This window comes from Lepisosteus platostomus, chromosome 7 (assembly GCF_059453375.1).
Source record: "Lepisosteus platostomus isolate fLepPlt1 chromosome 7, fLepPlt1.hap1, whole genome shotgun sequence".
Lineage (NCBI taxonomy): Eukaryota > Metazoa > Chordata > Actinopteri > Semionotiformes > Lepisosteidae > Lepisosteus > Lepisosteus platostomus.
In genome coordinates, this window is record NC_142617.1 from 13,840,360 (window position 1) to 13,861,109 (window position 20,750).

General features: G+C 33.3%; 4 protein-coding genes and 1 pseudogene across 4 annotated transcripts; all 5 read right to left on the reverse strand.

Moving 5' to 3' along the window:
• Positions 1–2,035: 2,035 nt before the first annotated feature.
• Positions 2,036–3,013, reverse strand: LOC148658316 (olfactory receptor 51F2-like). The gene has a single exon (XM_088641939.1). The coding sequence runs from the start codon at positions 3,011–3,013 to the stop codon at positions 2,036–2,038; it is 978 nt and encodes a 325-aa protein (XP_088498065.1).
• Positions 3,014–6,132: 3,119 nt separating this feature from the next.
• Positions 6,133–7,110, reverse strand: LOC148658317 (olfactory receptor 51F2-like). Its single transcript, XM_088641940.1, has one exon. The coding sequence runs from the start codon at positions 7,108–7,110 to the stop codon at positions 6,133–6,135; it is 978 nt and encodes a 325-aa protein (XP_088498066.1).
• Positions 7,111–9,238: 2,128 nt separating this feature from the next.
• On the reverse strand, positions 9,239–12,615 carry LOC148658318 (olfactory receptor 1M1-like; annotated as a pseudogene).
• Positions 12,616–13,379: 764 nt separating this feature from the next.
• On the reverse strand, positions 13,380–14,357 carry LOC148658319 (olfactory receptor 51F2-like). Its single transcript, XM_088641941.1, has one exon. It carries the CDS (start codon positions 14,355–14,357, stop codon positions 13,380–13,382), a length of 978 nt encoding a protein of 325 aa, XP_088498067.1.
• Positions 14,358–18,655: 4,298 nt separating this feature from the next.
• Positions 18,656–19,684, reverse strand: LOC148658320 (olfactory receptor 1M1-like). Its single transcript, XM_088640745.1, has one exon. It carries the CDS (start codon positions 19,676–19,678, stop codon positions 18,656–18,658), a length of 1,023 nt encoding a protein of 340 aa, XP_088496871.1. The 5' UTR covers positions 19,679–19,684.
• Positions 19,685–20,750: the final 1,066 nt, after the last annotated feature.

Here is a 20,750-nt window from a genome sequence, read left to right on the forward strand (position 1 = left end):
TTTTGTTAATACTAACAGGAACCCCTAGAACAAATATTTACAGTATGCTTATTTGCATATAATAGTTTGATTATAGGATAGACATAGAACTTTAATCACAAAACTAAAGTTATATTCTCCTGTCTTGTATTGTATGAATTTCAAGGAACATATGTGCTTATGATTAGAGTATTAAATTTCCATTGTTCATTCTACTGTCCACAATATTTTAATGGAACTTGATGCATGATATTTCCAACAAATCGATTCATAGGACTATCTCTAAAGTCAATGAGGATTGGCTTGGCATGAAATTGTAACTTTGTAAATAGCCTTTTAGTTGCACAATTAAATTCGAATTAATTTGATGATAAGACATTTTGCTACAAAATAATATTTTTACTAATATATAATTACAATTACTAATCATAATGTAATATTTTATATTATATTAATATTTAGTTGTCTGTCATTCATTTGCCCATCTGAGGAAATGACAGCCCTAACTATAACAACTATAACATGTCAAGATTGGTAAAACCGCCATAAAGGATGTAAGAAAACCCAAAAACATTCAAGTAGGTTTCTTTGGTGATGGAGTTATAGGTGTTTAAGGTTTAATTGGGTCTGGCTGGATATTCATGGTTTTGGAGGAACACTGATCTTAGAATTTGTGCCATAGTGTAAAAAATGAGACCCACGTATGATGTGGGTGATAGAAAGCTAGACAGCAAACAAGTGACAGTAGATCCAATCAAGCCTAGATCAGTTGGGATGTAAGTTGTATGTTGGGGAGTGGAGGACAGTAGGTTGACTTGGAATGAGCAGCCTAAGGTTATCTGCAGGATACTGGGAACCAGTGATACCAGTTGCCAATGTTTTCTGCAACTGAATGGATGAATACAGCTTACACGCAGATCCCCCCAAAATAGTAAAATCGTTAGCTAAAGCAAGGTATTGAGCCTGGTACCCTTAACTGGACTGTGAAATAGACTGTGGAAGCTGGTGAGGTGGGGGAAGAATTGAGGGCTGACACCGCACCAGATGGGTGCAAGTGGATGGGAAAATGGAGGTTGGGAACTTGTAGCTGTGTCAGCTGCGACTGTGACTGGTGCAGGCACCCTTACAATGATTTGAATTTCACTATTATCTATGCTAATTATTTTTAACAATTATATAGCACATATGTAATGGCATGCCAGAGAATAGAATTCACAGTATAATACCTATTAGCACCAACAGATTCTTGGAGTGTAAAGGCTGTAAAAAGGATATGTTTTACATTTTCCAAAAATCTCCACATACAAAGAATATTTTAACAACTCACACACACATTCATAATGCATTCAGTAAATCAAGAAAAAATAAATAATCAAATTACAATGTGTTGTGGTTGTAATGAATAGGAATAGGGTGCAAAGTTAATTATAGAAACATTTCAAAAGCAGGAGAAAAAGGTTTCATATGAAACCTACAAAGTTAGCAGTGGTAGAATGACAGTTCCAGCAGCACTGGAGAGAACTGCAGGATAACACGAGAATTAGCACAGGGAGAGACACTTGATGAATGATGTTAGTGGAGAGGAGTAGAATAAATAAGTGTGGGTCTATAGAATATGTATATAAAGTATTAGAAGGTAGGGAAACACAGAGAGATAGGTCCCAGGAAATGAAGATACTCTAAGTATAACAAAGAAGCCAGAACAGGTAGAGTGGTGAAACAGCATGGGAGGTACAGAACAGTGAACAGTGAATGTGAGGATATAAAAGGGAAGAAAATAATTAAAAAGTGTATTAAACTGATATAAAGAGAGCACACCCAGCTACATTCAAACAAATTAGCTATAAGTCATCAAAAACACGAGGAGGCACATCATAACATGTAAAACAGATTGTTTGTAATAGTGATCACATATTTTGGAGTGTTCATACATTTGGAAACCCCATTTTACTCACTTGTAACTGCATGTACAGTACAGGGACATGCAATATGTAAAAACATAATGATGTTTCATGCATGCCAGTGTGCATAATTTACCATTTCCATTAAGATCTATTTATTGATCCTCCTTAAGTTTAACTGCCTTGTTTCTTTTTTGAAGTTTTCTCACTGCTTTCATTACCTCCTCTGTTTTGATTGTGTAGATGATGGGATTCATCATTGGTGGAATGGTGGAAGATAAAGATGTACTTATTATCCTGATATTTGGGTGAATAATGGTAAGGTTTGCTGCAATGTAGATGGCAGATATCGGAAGGTAAAACATTGCCACTAAGATCAAATGAGAGGTGCAGGTTTTCATTGCTCGTAAACGTTCCTCTGTTGATGCAATTTTTAGTAATGCTAATATTATACAGACATAGGATGACAGAATTAGAGTCAAAGGTGCGGCAAGCAATATTGTAATACCCATCTGAGCAATTACATAATTGGGAAAATTGTCATTGCAGGACATACGATACATAGGTCCATGATCACAGAAATAGCTGTCTATCACAATCGTTTTGCAGAATGATAGCCTGGTAGTTAAACCTACAAGAGATAATATTACTGCAGCTGCTAGAATCCATATTCCTGCTAAGATCTTAGTTATTCCTGCAGTAGTGATGATGATATGATATTTCAGAGGAAAGCAAATAGCAACAAATCTATCATATGCCAGTATGACAATGGTAAGTGACTGCAAAGAAGAAAAGAAGTGTACAAAAAACATATTAGCCAAGCAGGCTTCATATGTGATGAACTGGAAATCAAAGAGAAAGGTCTCAATCATTTTAGGAATAAGAGCTGTGCTGCCACACATATCAACTACAGCCAAATGAAAAACAGCAACATACTTTGGGGTGTGAAGGCTTTGCTCCATGTATATAATGAACATGATGAAAGAGTTTCCTAATACAGTTACAATGAAAAAAAAACACAAGAAAATGTAATAGTACTTCGCATGAGGAATATTAGAAAATCCGCCGATATAAAAGAACTGAGGTCGAACAAATGAAACATTTTGAGGAAGTGTTGAATTCAAGGAACTCATTGCAAGATAGCTTTTCCCAGTTGTTGTCTCCGTCCTGTATTTTAAAATTGTATTGAATATTAAAATATGATCTGAACAAAGGTATCATTAGAAGGAATTATTGAACTTAGGATAATTCATGGCAGACTTGTTTCTTCACAGCTATTTTCTCTATCCTGTAATTACAAAAAAACATTATCAGATGTAATTGATTGTCAATATATAAAATGTGTGTGTGCATGAATGTTTAACTTTTTACATCATCTTGGGACATCAGCAACATAAGCACAGAGTGCTGTTAAAAATGGAGACGCCATTATCTTCATCTTCTAATGAGGAAAAATGTTTCTAAGTAAACAAGTTGTAATTTCAATTAAAAACTGATTATCAGTTAACTGCATAGTTGTGATTAGGTTACTGCTATAGGATTTGTAGGATCAAGGGACACTGTAGAATTTTGGAGTCCCAGCTGTGTCTTAACATTATGTTAATCAAACTTTAAGTTAATCTTTGATTCCCCTTATTATATATTATTAAGTGCATTAAAATAATTAAAACAAATGAATGTATATAACTGCATGTTTGCTAAATTAAGATTTTATAAAGTGAAGCAGTTTTTAAATTCAGAATTCAAAGTAATATGCATTGAAATTTGCTAATTAATTGTAATAATATGTATGGATCTTATCTCCATTACTTAATTATGTTTCCATTAATTTAGTAAGTATAATATCTCTTAATATATAATTTAAACTCTAAATAATAAAATTTTAATCAATTTAATCTATTAGTGGTCCCTAAAAATATATAATGTTTTGATGCTCATTATATACATTATAATAAATATGTATATTAGGTTTATATATTGTATGTTTTAAAGAAGTAAAATATTTACTGGTAATCTAGCATTTTATGCATGTGAACATTTTCTTCATACACACAAAACATACATACTATAATTGAATACAATTAATACAAAAGGTCTTTACTACTTTTCACAGTAGAGTTTATTTTGACAAAAGTAGCACTTCTTTCATTTTTAAATAACTTGTTTTTTCAATAGATGATTAGAATTTTAAAAGGAAATCATATTAAAGTGTTTATTATAAAGTACAGAAAACAACAGTCATACTCACCAAAAATATCTCTTGTAAATATAAATACACTGAAGATAAAATGTTGTTTTGAAAGATAGCATCATCATTTTTGCCTTAAGTCTAGGCTTCTGTCTTACCTTCTGACATATTTATCTTTTTAGTATTCATATAAATGCTTATGACATTTTTATTCTTCCACTATTGTACTGTGTATAAGTATATGCAATTATAATTCATATCATTAAAGTTTTAATATACAGTATATAGCAATACATACATCAAACAATAATACAGTAATACAGTAGTATTTTAAATACTTACCACAGTATAACTACAGTATATGAATATACATGGCAAGACAAATTCAGCTTTTTGTGAAATGCTGTAGAATGTTGTATTTTATACTCTCCATTAATTTTCTTATGTTTTTCCTTTGTGTTTTTTATCAAAGAACAAAAGCATTAATATGTTTTTAAATGGCAATGCATCAAAAGCATATACCTACTGTAAAAAGTGACATGAAACTTCGGGTTTTTATAAAGATGTAGATGGAAATCGCCATAGGAATGTACTGTAAGCAGTCTGTAGTATAAGGTAGTACAATTAGTGATCCCATAGAGAGAAACATGACTCATTTAATTGCATGGAAAAGTTTGTAATAGTAGCGATATTTTTGCTTGCTTGTTTTACAGGTCAGATCAAATACTTATACAAAAGGCCATAGGAAAGATACATTTACTTCTGAACTCAAAGCTTTATGACATCAAACTTTTTTGGATATGACATATTTTACAGGTGAAATTAGCAGGAAATTGCAAAACAAATATGTGTATGACATCAGCTTTACAGGGGGTCATTAAAAATTGATTATGTATGCTGAGTAGATTAAATTAATAGTGTTGCAAATAAGCAAACTCCTGTATATTTAACAATAATGGGCAATCTATTGAACTACTGCTTATTTGTCTTTGTCAGGGTATTTTTATTTTCTTCACTCTTTTTATTTTGTTGCTGACAGTTTCTAAGTACTTGTTTATAATCCTGATTTTAGAGTATAAAATTATGAGATGTTCAACATCTACCCAGAGCAGGGATTCTCTGTCATTTATGAAATGAGAAACTTGGAACAACTCAAGGATGCAGACCTACCATCACAAATATGGAGACTAACAGTACTTCTCTAAATGCCCATCCCTAAAAAACACTAATACAAGACCAAAGCTATTCACAACAACATTATTTTTAATTATTTTTCATTTGTAATACATTACAAAGCAACCAAATATAAACATTTCAAATTCAAGGAATCAAGCAAAGCATTACTGTACATGACAGGGATACAAATTCAAAAGAAAAATTAGTATGAGTTATAGTATAGAGTAGAGATGCAATTATTTTTAAAATAGTTTCCATGGGCTCCATCCTCTTGAAATGTCACTGCTGTCTAGTCTATCCGTAATTCTGAAGGAAATCCAGACTCACCACAGCAGTCCCATTTTTAGCCAGTACTGACTTAGTCATAGCAAACACAAGAAGGCCCTTTATTACATCTTCGCTAGGAATTACAACACCCAAGAATTAAGCGTACTGAAAGGACTTTGGAGTATGTAGTCAAGACTTTGCTTAATACACTTGGCCAAGGGCTAATCTCCTGGCCATAGGACTGGGACACCCATGCAGAGTGAGGAGTGACCAAAGGGCAGCTGCAAAGGTGGAGATGAGGTGGAGGTGGGGACCACAAAGAAGCATGAGAGAGAGAGAAGGGGATCAAGTACAGTATCTATAATGTTTTAAGTGAGGAAGAGATTGTGATTTACTGACAGCTGAGTCTGATTGAACTTGGCTGTTGTCATCCCTCCTGAACTTTCATGACCAACACAATAATTGTTTGCTCTGAAATATTTTGGAATATGCTTAAATTTGGGAATCCCATTTGACCCACTTAATGCAATGTCACATATATACAATGTGTAAATATATAATGGCATGTTGCATGCATGCCAATTTCTATAATTTTCCATTTTCAAACCCAATATAATCTGTTTATTGATTCCTCCTAGGCTTTATTGTCTTGTTTCTTTTGCAAAGCTTTCTCACTGCTTTCATTACCTCCTCTGTTTTCATTGTGTAAATGATGGGGTTCATCATTGGTGGCATGGTGGAAGATAAGGATGTACTTATTATTCTGGTATTTGGTTCAATAGTGGTAAAGTTAGCTGCAATGTAGATGGCAGATATAGGAAGGTAAAACACTGCCACTAACATTAAATGGGAGGTGCAGGTTTTCATTGCCCTTAAACGTTCCTCCATTGATGCAATTCTTAACAATGCCAATATTATAGAAATGTAGGATGATAGAATAAGAGCCAGTGGGGCAACAAATAAAATTGTGATGCTGATTTTTCCAATCACATTGTTGGGAAAATTGTCATTGCAGGACATACGATACATAGGTCCATGATCACAGAAATAACTATTTACCACAATAGATTTGCAGAATGATAGTCTGGTAGTGAAACCAACAGCTGCCATTGTGATTCCTGCTGCAAGAATCCATATTCCTGCTAATATTTCACCCATCCCAGCAATAGTAATGATGGTGTTATATTTCAGAGGAAAACAAATAGCAACAAATCTATCATATGCCAATACAACAATGGTAAATGACTGCAAAGAAGTAAAGAAGTGTACGAAAAACATATTGGCCAAGCAGCCTTCATATGAGATGAACTGGGAGTCAAAGAGAAAGGCCTCAATCATTTTAGGTATAAGAGCTGTGCTGCCACACATGTCAACTACAGCTAAATGAAAAACAGCAACATACTTTGGGGTGTGAAGGCTTTGTTCCATGGAGATAATGAACATGATGAAAGAATTTCCTAATACAGTTACAATGAAAACAAAACACAAGAAAATATAATAGTACTTCACATGAGGAATGTTAGATAGGCCATTGATATAAAAGAACTGAGGTCGAACAAATGGAACATGTGGAAGAACAGTTGAATTCAGGGAGCTCATGGTAAACTTGTTTCTTCACAGCTGGTTTTATCCTGTAATTGAAAAGGCCATGTTGGATTCCTGACATGTTTGTCTTTAAAGCAAAAAGTCACTGTAAATATACAAGGATTATATTTAAATATATTAAATATTAAAGAAATATATTATATTTATTCTCATGGAAATGTACTATAAAATATACATTTAAAAGAGAGGCTTGTATCAATCGTTCTGAAACTCACCAAAAGTACCCTTCATGGAAATTATTTTTAAGACATGCAACGTGCAGGACACAATATTGGAAATAATTATGTGAACAAAGCAAATGTCAGTCATTATTGATCAGTATCTTTTGCATGAAAATGAAATATCTTGATGTACAAAGATTTTGGTTATCAGGGAACCCTTCAGAGCATAGCACATTCATGCGAATTACGTATAGGCATACTCACTTAAGTCATGCTTTCGTAAAATTTTGAAAAATTGGTGAATAGATAGATAATACTTTATTAATCCCGTAGGGAAATTGATGGCCCCTACTGTGGCGCCTTCTCCAGTACAGATCTTGTGAATGATCTTGCTGCAGGTGCAAGAGTTAAAGACTTCTTCAAGGACAATAATACATAATAAAACAATTAATACAATTAATTGTGGATTAACACATTTACTGAGCATGTACAGTACAAATTCATTGAAATCTTTGCAGATCAGATGACATGAAACAGAGAGGACAAAGGTTTTTGTATCAAATGTTAACTTCTGTACTGACAGTAAAGTTCCGATCCATTATAAATGGCCTATCATGTGAACATTTGATATATTTGCATCAAAACCATACTCCATTCCACATCAAATAAGGGATAAGCCTCATTAGGTGTATTCAAGTCTGTCCTCACTTTTTTTTTACTGTTTTGTCATCTGTATTTGTTTTGTAATATTGTGATATGTACAGTGGTGTGAAAAAGTGTCTGCCCCCTTCCTGATTTCTTATTTTTTTACGTTTGTCACACTGAAATGTTTCAGATCATCAAACAAATTGAAATATTAGACAAAGATAACACAAGTAAACACAAAATGCAGTTTTTAAATGAAGGTTTTTATTATTAAGGGAAAAAAAATCCAAACCTACATGGCCCTGTGTGAAAAAGTGATTGCCCCCTAAACCTAATAACTGGATTGGCCTCTCTTAGCAGCAACAACTGGAATTTAAAAACTGCATTTTGTGTTTACTTGTGTTATTTTTGTCTAATATTTCAATTTGTTTGATGATCTGAAACATTTCAGCATGACAAACATGCAAAAAAATAAGAAATCAGGAAGGGGGCAAACACTTTTTCACACAACTGTATGCCTTATGTCATGCATACAGTAGCTCTCTCAGAGGACTACTTTAAAATAGACTATATGATATAAAGTTATATTATTATTATTCAACCAAAGACAAATCATGTATTGAGTCAAATTATATTTGCTAAAATAATAATTTGTAGGTTCTAGTACAGCTTGAAAATAATTTATCTTTCTATGCGCTGTTTGACCTTTGGGCTTTGATAATGAATGACATCTTAGCATGTAAATATAATCCTGTAATAGGTAGCAATACATTCTTACATGAAAACTATTAGCCTACATTTCATTTTTTAACCATTTTAATTCAGAGTAACAGTGGAACTAGAGAGTATCTTTGGAAGCAATGGAAGCAAGGCAGGGTACACCATGGATGGGACATCAGTCTGTCATAGAGCACACACACAGACAAACACACAAGCATGCACAGACCTAGGACCAATTGTCTTAGAAGCCATGCACAGTACCAATATGTTTTTGGATTTTGGGAGGAAACTGGGGCACCCACAGGAAACTCACACAAAAACAAGGGAAACATACTGTACAAATTCCATGCCCTCCAAGAAAGGAATTGAACCCAGTTCCCTAGTGCAGCAAAGGCAGCAATACTGTCTGCTGTTCCTCTAGGCTGCACCTAACCTACAATAAATTGCATTATATATTGCCTTTGAAATCCATTTGACTCATTATCAAATGTTCCACATACTTTAAAATAAGTTATTCACTACATATCCATAAATCTAAAAGACAATGAACTATTAAAGCATAAACTATAAACTATTAAGAAAAAATATTGAAGATTTTAGTAGAGGGTCTCATTAACATTGTGGTTCTGCATAACAAAAGAGAAACAGATTACGAAGAATAATCCAAAGGCTTTTTCACAGCAATCCATATATATATACTGTATGTGGGTGTGTGTTTGATTTTAGGGCATTTAAGACTATATTCATAGAAAATCAAAAACAATAACAATATACTCCTTATACTTACCAAAATTTTATCAAATGCATAAACTATACAGTTTGAAGGCTCCCTCTGAGGTTCTAGGTCATTTTTCCAATATGTCTTCATATATATACATAATAATGCAAAGGAACGAGTAATAGGTTTATTCCAAGCTGAAAAGAGAAGAGAGAAAACACAACGTTTCGGCTGTGAAGCCTTCTTCAGGTATGCATAATAATAATTGTTTTGCTTTTTTAAGCTTGTAAGATATTTTCTTTGAGGTGTCTGTCGCTAATAAAAGCCTATAGCCTTTTATAAATATTAGTGTGATACTCCAGCAATATGCAAAGAGGATTCCACGTGGAGTGCTCTGTACAGTGACACCAGCAGCACTCCTGAGGGAGTACTGACTTACACAGAACAATGAGTGGTTGTGTGTAAGAATATGAGAGATACAGTATAGGATTGTTTTCTTATTAACGTAAAAAATATGACAAAAATAAAATGCTTAGAGGTATTCAAGAAGTGTTTGTCTTTGCTTACAACTTTTGCAAGATATATCACAACCACAACTACAATACAAGGCTTTTTATTACTCTTTACAGAAAAAAATTGGAGATCTATAAACAAAATTATAGGACAGTGAACAATTCATTTTAATGACATTTCTGGAGACATTCTACCAAATGTCTTTAAGATAAAAAAATAAGATCTACAGTATGTATCATTAATGTAGACTTTAAGTTCTGGTATTTAAGTAGGCTTATGTTAATATAAACCTATTTTTTTAAGTTTAAACTTATGTTTTTAATTGATCAAACCTGTATTTGTTTCTTTCATGTATGGTATAAAGTGGCATTATGTCAATTATCGTAGAGCTGTCAATTTTATTTTGTCTTCTTTTATGATGTCAGTATTGAACACATTTTATAACCCATTTGCGAAATAGTATATTAAAAAGCATCTTTTTTAAGCAAGAGAAGTACAGTATCATCACAAGACAAATTATTTTTAAAAATTAATGAGATCATGAAAAAACCAAATGACAACAATCTTAATAAAGATTTTTAATGTCTTTATTTCTTTTTTTAGTATATTACAATGCATTAGAATTAAAATACTATTATTATTTTCATTCTTATTTTAAGAATCCCATAGAAACTCCATCAGTCTACTGTATCTTACATCTGCATATTGCATATTGCTTATTGACCCATCTGAACTACTATTGCTTATTGATGGTATGTTTTCTAAGCAACCTGGAAATCAGGATGAATTAAGTGAGACATCTTGCGTGGCACCCAGTCCGTCACAAGGTGCGCACAGGTTAGAGGGTTATAAGACTTGCCACTTTAGTTCTTTGCCATGCTGCTTTTTGTGTTTTTAATTTGGGACAGACTGGAAGAGAGGGGCACACTTTGGTGATTTGCTCTTGCATCCTGGGTTCAATTTCAAAATGGGGAATGTTTTATTATGATATTTGCATATGTGATATGTTTGCAGGTATGTGTCATGCTATGTTTGCAGAATTTCTCCAGGTATCCAATTTACAGGCTCCCAAAGACAGGTAGCCTAGACTAAGTGGTGTCTCTAAAAATTGTCTTCATATGAGTGTGCCCTGTGATGGACTGGCATCTCTTCCAAGGTGTAGTCCTGCCTAGCAACACAGTGCTTCCCAGGATGTCATGATCTTTATCAGGAACAAATGGCTCTTTAAAAAATAAAAAAGTCTATTTGGATAGAGAATGATTAAATTCTATTACACAACAGATTAAATTAGAAAGGCGTGAGGCTGTAGATAACATTATAAAGCTGTAAACAGAAAACACAGGTATTGCATACACAATCTGGCAATGACGACATTCAACCTATAAGGAGCTTCACTCCCTTGTAGGTTGAACGTCGAGCAACACAAATTGAAATTATATTTAATTTTTCATATCAGGTGGAATACATCTGCTGCCCAGAAGCGGATTACTAATCTCCACTTAAGTGTTTGGACACAGTTCTGATTGTTCTGATTAGACCTAATATGCTTATTAGGTCTAATGCTTCAGCCACTCTAAAAGAAAATTATGTTAACCCAGAAGTTTTATTGGATGACAATAGTGCTCCAGGCACTTTTGCAGTTATTCTCTTTTAAACATTCACTACATACCACTGTTTACATACTGTAGATTGATTATTTACCACTATTCTGTGTCCAATTCTTGCAAATATAGACAATGTAACCTAAAGTATCATTATTGATAAAAGAAACAAGTTGTCTTGTTCTGCTATTTTTTATTTTCCAATCATTACATTTACTGTATATTGCCAGGTAAACTGTATCTATAACTAAGTGTGGTAAGTAGAAATGATCTGTATCACATCTGCTGTATATCACATGTGTATCAGTGTTGTATATATCTATTTTAATTTCCAAAATGTTAGCAGATAAGTTATATCTGGTCACCTTATCCTCGTAACTAGAAATCATGCATAACACATCTACATCACATGTATTAATGTTGGGTTATTTTTATGTCCATTTCCAAAATACCAGCAATTGATTACTTTTCAATTTACTAATTACTAATTGATTACAAACCTACAAGTGATTACTTTTCTTTTGTAAAGCTTCTTGATTGCCTTCATAATCTCCTCTGTTTTTAAGGTATAAATAATAGGGTTTAACATTGGTGGAATGGCTGAAGACAAGGACGAATTTATTATCCTGGCATTTGGGTGTATAGAGGAGGATATTGCAGCAATATATGTGGCAGATACTGGGAGGTAAAACATAGCCACTAATAGTAAATGGGAGGTGCAGGTTTTCATGGCCTTCAAACGACCCTCCTTTGTTGCAATTTTTAACAAAGCAAATATTATACACACATAAGACAGAAGAATAAGAACTAGAGGAGCAAAAAGAACCATTGTGATACAGATTTTTGCCATAACGGAATTTGGATAATTGTCATTGCAAGCAAGACGATACATTGGTCCCTGATCACAGAAAAAGCTGTTTATCACAACAGATTGACAGAAAGACAATCTATTTATTAAAGTAACAGTTATTGTTAGTATTACTATATCATATATAGTGAGAGACTACATAGTAGTAAAGAAGTGCACAAAAAACATATTTGCCAAACAGGCTCAATATGTGATGAACTGAGAATCAAACAGAAAGGTATCAATCATCTTAGGAATAAGAGCTGTGCTGCCACACTTATCAAGTACAGCTAAATTAAAACAAATTCAAATTCAAGGAAACAAGCAAAGCATTACTGTACATGACAGGGATATAAATTCAAAAGAAAAATTAGTATGAGTTATAGTATAGAGTAGAGATGCAATTATTTTTAAAATAGAGTCCATGGGCTCCATCCTCTTGAAGTGTCACTGCTGTCTAGTGTATCCGTAATTCTGAAGGAAATCCAGACTCACCACAGCAGTCCCATTTTAGCCAGTACTGACTTAGTCATAGCAAACACAAGAAGGCCCTTTATTACATCTTCGCTAGGAATTACAACACCCAAGAATTAAGCGTACTGAAAGGACTTTGGAGTATGTACAGTAGTCAAGACTTTGCTTAATACACTAGGCCAAGGGCTAATCTCCTGGTCATATGACAGGGACCCCATGCAGAGTGAGGAGTGACCAAAGGGCAGCTGCAAAGGTGGAGATGAGGTGGAGGTGGGGACCAAAAAGAAGTATGAGAGAGAGAGAAGGGGATCAACTACAGTATCTATAATGTTTAAGTGAGGAAGAGATTGTGATTTACTGACAGCTGAGTCTGATTGAACTTGGCTGTTGTCATCCCTCCTGAACTTTCATGACCAACACAATAATTGTTTGCTCTGAAATATTTTGGAATATGCTTAAATTTGGGAATCCCATTTGACCCACTTAATGCAATGTCACATATATACAATGTGTAAATATATAATGACATGTTGCATGCATGCCAATTTCTATAATTTTCCATTTTCAAACCCAATATAATCTGTTTATTGATTCCTCCTAGGCTTTATTGTCTTGTTTCTTTTGCAAAGCTTTCTCACTGCTTTCATTACCTCCTCTGTTTTCATTGTGTAAATGATGGGGTTCATCATTGGTGGCATGGTGGAAGATAAGGATGTACTTATTATTCTGGTATTTGGGTCAATAGTGGTAAAGTTAGCTGCAATGTAGATGGCAGATATAGGAAGGTAAAACACTGCCACTAACATTAAATGGGAGGTGCAGGTTTTCATTGCCCTTAAACGTTCCTCCATTGATGCAATTCTTAACAATGCCAATATTATAGAAATGTAGGATGATAGAATAAGAGCCAGCGGGGCAACAAGTAAAATTGTGATGCTGATTTTTGCAATCACATTGTTGGGAAAATTGTCATTGCAGGACATACGATACATAGGTCCATGATCACAGAAATAACTATCTACCACAATTGATTTGCAGAATGATAGTCTGGTAGTGAAACCAACAGCTGCCATTGTGATTCCTGCTGCAAGAATCCATATTCCTGTTAATATTTCACCCATCCCAGCAATAGTAATGATGATGTGATATTTCAGAGGAAAACAAATAGCAACAAATCTATCATATGCCAATACAACAATTGTTAGTGACTGCAAAGAAGTAAAGAAGTGTACGAAAAACATATTGGCCAAGCAGCCTTCATATGAGATGAACTGGGAGTCAAAGAGAAAGGCCTCAATCATTTTAGGTATAAGAGCTGTGCTGCCACACATGTCAACTACAGCTAAATGAAAAACAGCAACATACTTTGGGGTGTGAAGGCTTTGCTCCATGGAGATAATGAACATGATGAAAGAATTTCCTAATACAGTTACAATGAAAACAAAACACAAGAAAATATAATAGTACTTCACATGAGGAATGTTAGATAGGCCATTGATATAAAAGAACTGAGGTCGAACAAATGGAACATGTGGAAGAACAGTTGAATTCAGGGAGCTCATGGTAAACTTGTTTCTTCACAGCTGGTTTTATCCTGTAATTGTAAAAGGCCATGTTGGATTCCTGACATGTTTGTCTTTAAAGCAAAAAGTCACTGTAAATATACATGGATTAGATTTAAATATATTAATTATTAAATAAATATATTAGATTTATTCTCATGGAAATGTACTATAAAATATACCTTTAAAAGAGAGGCTTATATCAATCGTTCTGAAACTCACCAAAAGTACCCTTCATGCAAATTAATTTTAAAACATGTAACATGCAGGACACAATATTGGAAATAATTATGTGAACAAAGCAAATGTCAGTTATTAATGATCAGTACATTTTGCATGAAAATGAAATATCTTGATGTACAAAAATTTTGGTTGTTGGGGAGCCCTTCAGAGTATAGCACATTCATGTGAATTAAGTATAGGCATACTCACTTAAGTGATGCTTTCGTAAAAGTTTGAAAAATTGGTGAATACTGTGGCTCCTTCTCCAGTACAGATCTTGTGAATGATCTTGCTGCAGGTGCAAGAGTTAAAGGCTTATTCAGAACAATAATACATAATAAAACAATTAATACAATTAATTGTGGATTAACACATTTAATTACTGAGCATTGAAATCTTTGCTGATAAGATGACATGAAACATAGAGAGGGCAAAGGTTTTTGTATCAAATATTAACTTCTGTACTGACAGGAAAGTGCCCATCCATTAGAAATGGCCTACCATGTGAACATTTGATAGATTTGCATCAAAATCATACTCCATTCCACATCAAATAAAGGATAAGCCCCATTAAGTGTATTCATGTTTGTCCTTACTTTTTTTTTTACTGTTTTGTCATCTGTATTTGTATTGTAATATTGTGATACTGTATGTATGTCTTATGTCATGTATAGCCCCCTCAGAGGACTGCTTTAAAATAGACTATATAATATAAAGTTATATTATTATTATTCAACCAAAGACAAATCATGTATTGAGTAAAATTATATTTGCTAAAATAATAATTTGTAGGTTCTAGTACAGCTTGAAGATAATTTCTCTTTCTGTGCTCTGTTTGACCTTTGGGCTTTGATAATGAATGACATCTTAGCATGTAAATATAATCCTGTAATAGGTAGCAATACATTTTTACATGAAAACTATTAGCCTACAATTCATTTTTTAACCATTTATTTTAATTCAGAGTAACAGTGGAGCTAGAGACAATCTTGGCAAGCAATGGAAGCAAGGCAGCACAGATGCACGCACAGATGTAGGACCAATTTTCTTAGAAGCCACCCACAGTACCAATATGTTTTTGGATTTTGAGAGGAAACTGGGGCACCCACAGGAAACTCACACAAAAACAAGGGAAACATACTGTACAAATTCCATGCACCCCAAGAAAGGAATTGAACCCAGTTCCCCAGTGCAGCAAGGCAGCAATGCTGTTCCTCTATGCTGCACTTAACCTACAATAAATTGCATTATATATTGCCTTTGAAATCCATTTGACTCATTATCAAATGTTCCACATACTTTAAAATAAGTTATTCACTACATATCCATAAATCTAAAAGACAATGAACTATTAAAGTATAAACTATAAACTATTAAGTAAAATATTGAAGATTTCAGTAGAGGGTCTCATTAACATTGTGGTTCTCCATAACAAAAGAAAAACAGATTACAAAGAATAATCCAAAAAGTCAAAGGCTTTTTCATAGCATTCCATATATATACAGTATATACTGTATGTGCATGTGTGTTTGATTTTAGGGCATTTAAGACTATATCCATAGAAAATAGAAAACAATAACAATATACTCCTTATACTTACCAAAATATTATCAAATGCATATACTATACAGTTTGAAGGCTCCCTCTAACGTTCTAGGTCATTTTTCCAATATGTCTTCATATATATACATAATAATGCAAAGGAACGAGTAATAGATTTAGTCCAAGCTGAAAAGAAGAGAGAAAACACAACGTTTCGGCTGTGAGGCCTTCTTCAGGTGTGCATAATAATAATTGTTTTGCTTTTGTAAGATTGTAAGATATTTTCTTTGAGGTGTCTGTCTCTAAGAAAAGCCTATAGCCTTTTATAAATATTGGTGTGATACTCCAGCAATATGCAAAGGGGATTCCACATGGAGTGCTTTGTACAGTGACACCAGCAGCACTCCTGAGGGAGAACTGGCTTACACAGAACAATGAGTGGTTGTGTGTAAAAATATGAGAGATACAGTATAGGGTTGTTTTCTTATTAATGTTAAAAATATGACAACAAATAAAATGCTTAGAGGTATTCAAAAAGTGTTTGTCTTTGCTTGCAGCTTTTGCAAGATATATCACAACCACAACTACAATACAAGGCTTTTTATTACTCTCTACAGAAAAAAATTGGAGATCTATAAAAAAAATTATAGGACAGTGAACAATTCATTTTAAGGAAATTTCTGGAGACATTCTACCAAATGTCTTTAAGATAAAAAATAAGATCTACAGTATGTATAATCAATGTAGACTTTCAGTTCTGGTATTTAAGTAAGCTTATGTTAATATAAACCTAATTTTGTAAAATTTTGTTTAAACGTATGTATTTAATTGATCAAACCTGTATTTATTTATTTCATGTATGGTATAAAGTGGCATTATGTCAATTATCGTAGAGCTGTCCATTTTATTTTGTCTTCTTCTATGATGTCAGTATTGAACACATTTTATAACCCATTTGCAAAATAGTATATTAAAAAGCATCTTTTTTAAGCAAGAGAAGTACAGTATCATCACAAGACAAATTATTTTTAAAAATTAATGAGATCATGAAAAAAACAAATGACAACAATCTTAATAAAGATTTTTAATGTCTTTATTTCTTTTTTTAGTATATTACAATGCATTAGAATTAAAATATTATTATTATTTTAATTATTATTTTAAGAATCCCATAAAAACTGCATCAGTCTACTGTATCTGTCATCCGCATATTGCATATTGCATATTGCATATTGCTTATTGACCCACCTGAACTACTACTGCTTATTGATGGTATTTTTTCTAAGCAACCTGGAAATCAGGATGAATTAAGTGAGACATCTTGCATGGCACCCAGTCCGTCACAAGGTGCACACAGCTTAGAGGGTTATAAGACTTGCCACTTTAGTTCTTTGCCATGCAGCTTTTTGTGTTTTTAATTTGGGACAGACTGGAAGAGAGGGGCACACTTTGGTGATTTGCTCTTGCATCCTGGGTTCAATTTCAAAATGGGGAATGTTTTATTATGATATTTGCATATGTGTTATGTTTTCAGGTATGTGTCATGCTATGTTTGCAGAATTTCGCCAGGTATCCAATTTACATGCTCCCAAAGACAGGCAGCCAAGACTAAGTGGTGTCTCTAAAAAATGTCCTCATATGAGTGTGCCCTGTGATGGACTGGCATCTCTTCCAAGGTGTAGTCCTGCCTAGCAACACAGTGCTTCCCAGGATCCCATGATCTTTATCAGGAACAAATGGCTCTTTAAAAAATAAAAAAGTATATTTGGATAGAGAATGATTAAATTCTATTACACAACAGGTTAAATTAGAAAGGCGTGAGGCTGTAGATAACATTATAAAGCTGTAAACAGAAAACACAGGTATTGCATACACAATCTGGCAATGACGACATTCAACCTATAAGGAGCTTCACCCCCTTGTAGGTTGAACGTCGAGCAACACAAATTAAAATTATATTTAATTTTTCATATCAGGTGGAACACATACTGAATACATCTGCTGCCCAGAAGCAGATTACTAATCTCCACTTAAGTGTTTGGGCACAGTTCTGATTGTTGTTATTAGAACATGCTTATTAGGTCTAATGCTTCAGCCACTCTAAAAGAAAATTATGTTAACCCAGAAGTTTTATTGGATGACAATAGTGCTCCAGGCACTTTTGCAGTTATTCTCTTTTATACATTCACTACATACCACTGTTTACTGTACATACTGTAGATTGATTATTTACCACTATTCTGTGTCCAATTCTTGCAAATATAGACAATGTAACCTAAAGTATCATTATTGATAAAAGAAACAAGTTGTCTTGTTCTGCTATTTTTTTATTTTCCAGTCATTACATTTACTGTATATTGCCAGGTAAACTGTATCTGTAACTTAGTGTTGTAAGTAGAAATGATCTGTATCACATCTGCTGTATATCACACGTGTATCAGTGTTGTATATATCTATTTTAATTTCCAAAATGTTAGCAGATAAGTTATATCTGGTCACCTTATCCTCGTAACTAGAAATCATGCATAACACATCTACATCACATGTATTAATGTTGGGTTATTTTTATGTCCATTTCCAAAATACCAGCAATTCCTACAAGTGATTACTTTTCTTTTGTAAAGCTTCTTGATTGCCTTCATAATCTCCTCTGTTTTTAAGGTATAAATAATAGGGTTTAACATTGGTGGAATGACTGAAGACAAGGACGAATTTATTATCCTGGCATTTGGGTGTATAGAGGAGGATATTGCAGCAATATATGTGGCAGATACTGGGAGGTAAAACATAGCCACTAATAGTAAATGGGAGGTGCAGGTTTTCATGGCCTTCAAACGACCCTCCTTTGTTGCAATTTTTAACAAAGCAAATATTATACACACATAAGACATAAGAATAAGAACTAGAGGAGCAAAAAGAATCATTGTGATACAGATTTTTGCCATAATGGAATTTGGATAATTGTCATTGCAGGCAAGACGATACATTGGTCCATGATCACAGAAAAAGCTGTTTATCACAACGGATTGACAGAAAGACAATCTATTTATTAAAGCCACTGTTACTGATATTATTACTGCTGTTAAAACCCATGTTATTGCTATAATCAGAGCCATCCCATTTTTGCTAATAATGATGTGATATTTTAATGGAAAACAGATAGCAACAAACCTGTCATAAGACAATATAACAAGAGTGAGGGACTGCAAAGAATTAAAGAAGTGTATGAAAAACATATTGGCCAAGCAGGCTTCATATGTGATGAACTGAGAATCAAACAGAAATGCCTCAATCATTTTAGGAATAAGAGCTGTGCTGCCACACATATCAACTACAGCTAAATTAAAAACAGCCACATACTTTGGGGTGTGAAGACTTTGCTCCATGTATATAATGAGCATGATGAAAGAGTTTGCTAAGATAGTTATACAATAAATACAGCAAAAGAAAATATAATAATAATTCACATATGGAAGGTTAGAAAACCCACTAATATAAAAGAACAGAGGTCGAACAAATGGAGCAGTTGAAGACACTGTTGAGTTCAGTGAGCTCATGGCAGACTTGTTATTTTTTGTGGATGGACCTGCAATTATAAAATCATTATTATTTTTGGTTTCATCCAATTTAAAAAATAATCTGAAAATGCATAACAAATGTGTTCCTTTCCAGTAGCCTGAGTCTTTGCAAACTGATGTACTGCTATTCATTCTGATGCGTGCTGATGGGTGCTAGTAGAAAGCAGCACATTACTGAACTAGAAAATAACTAACTTTTTTACTAAATTAAATTTAACTTACGTGCCGAGTATTGTAGTTGACATATGATTTCATGATGTGGTTTAAAGACTTAGAGTGGTATTGAGAAAAAACAATGCACAAAAAACGGACACAATTCATTTATAAAATGATGTTATGCTCGTGTTATTCTCAATGAAGTGCTTTATGTAGCAAGGTTTGGAATTGCAACAATTCCCACACACTGTATGCTAATTCTTCACATAATTTAAAATTACTCCTGACATATATAGATTTATTTAAATCCGAAAGGATCTCAAATATGTTTAGCATAGTTATAAATACAAATCACATTTACTAGCACTTTCAATTAGTGTATATTATTTTTTAATTCGCAAAAAATATTTTTCTTAAACTTAATCAAGAATGAAATAATAAGTTATTTAAATTAGAATAATTGATTTTAAATATTCACAATTCAGTTCCCAGAACTGCCAAAAATTGTCTCTGTTCATAGGATAAGTGGAAAGAGAAAGAAAAAATAATATAGCAATAATTTACAACATTTGGATTATCTTTGATTTAATTTAAGAAATTTGTTTTCTTTTTTGGAATCAGCTTTTCAGTAGTATGATTTCTTTCATCTATAAAATATATTTTAAGGCAGTATATGACAGTTCAAAACTCTAAAGGTGTGCATTTAAAATACTCACTCAGATATTGATTTATCATGTAGAAATAAGTCTGGTTTTGCCCATATGTTGTATGATATTGGGGCTGATTCTCCTTGTTATTTTCGCCTTGAAAGAAAACTTGTGAAGAGCAATGTGCTTTTATGGACAGTAACTATTTCAGTTACTTAAGAATGGAAAGAAAAAAAGCTATTGTTTGT

Coding starts and splice junctions, on each gene's coding strand:
- LOC148658316 (XM_088641939.1), bottom strand. CDS start 3,013: ATGAGTTCCTTGAATTCAACACTTCCTCAAAATGTTTCATTTGTTCGA.
- LOC148658317 (XM_088641940.1), bottom strand. CDS start 7,110: ATGAGCTCCCTGAATTCAACTGTTCTTCCACATGTTCCATTTGTTCGA.
- LOC148658319 (XM_088641941.1), bottom strand. CDS start 14,357: ATGAGCTCCCTGAATTCAACTGTTCTTCCACATGTTCCATTTGTTCGA.
- LOC148658320 (XM_088640745.1), bottom strand. CDS start 19,678: ATGAGCTCACTGAACTCAACAGTGTCTTCAACTGCTCCATTTGTTCGA.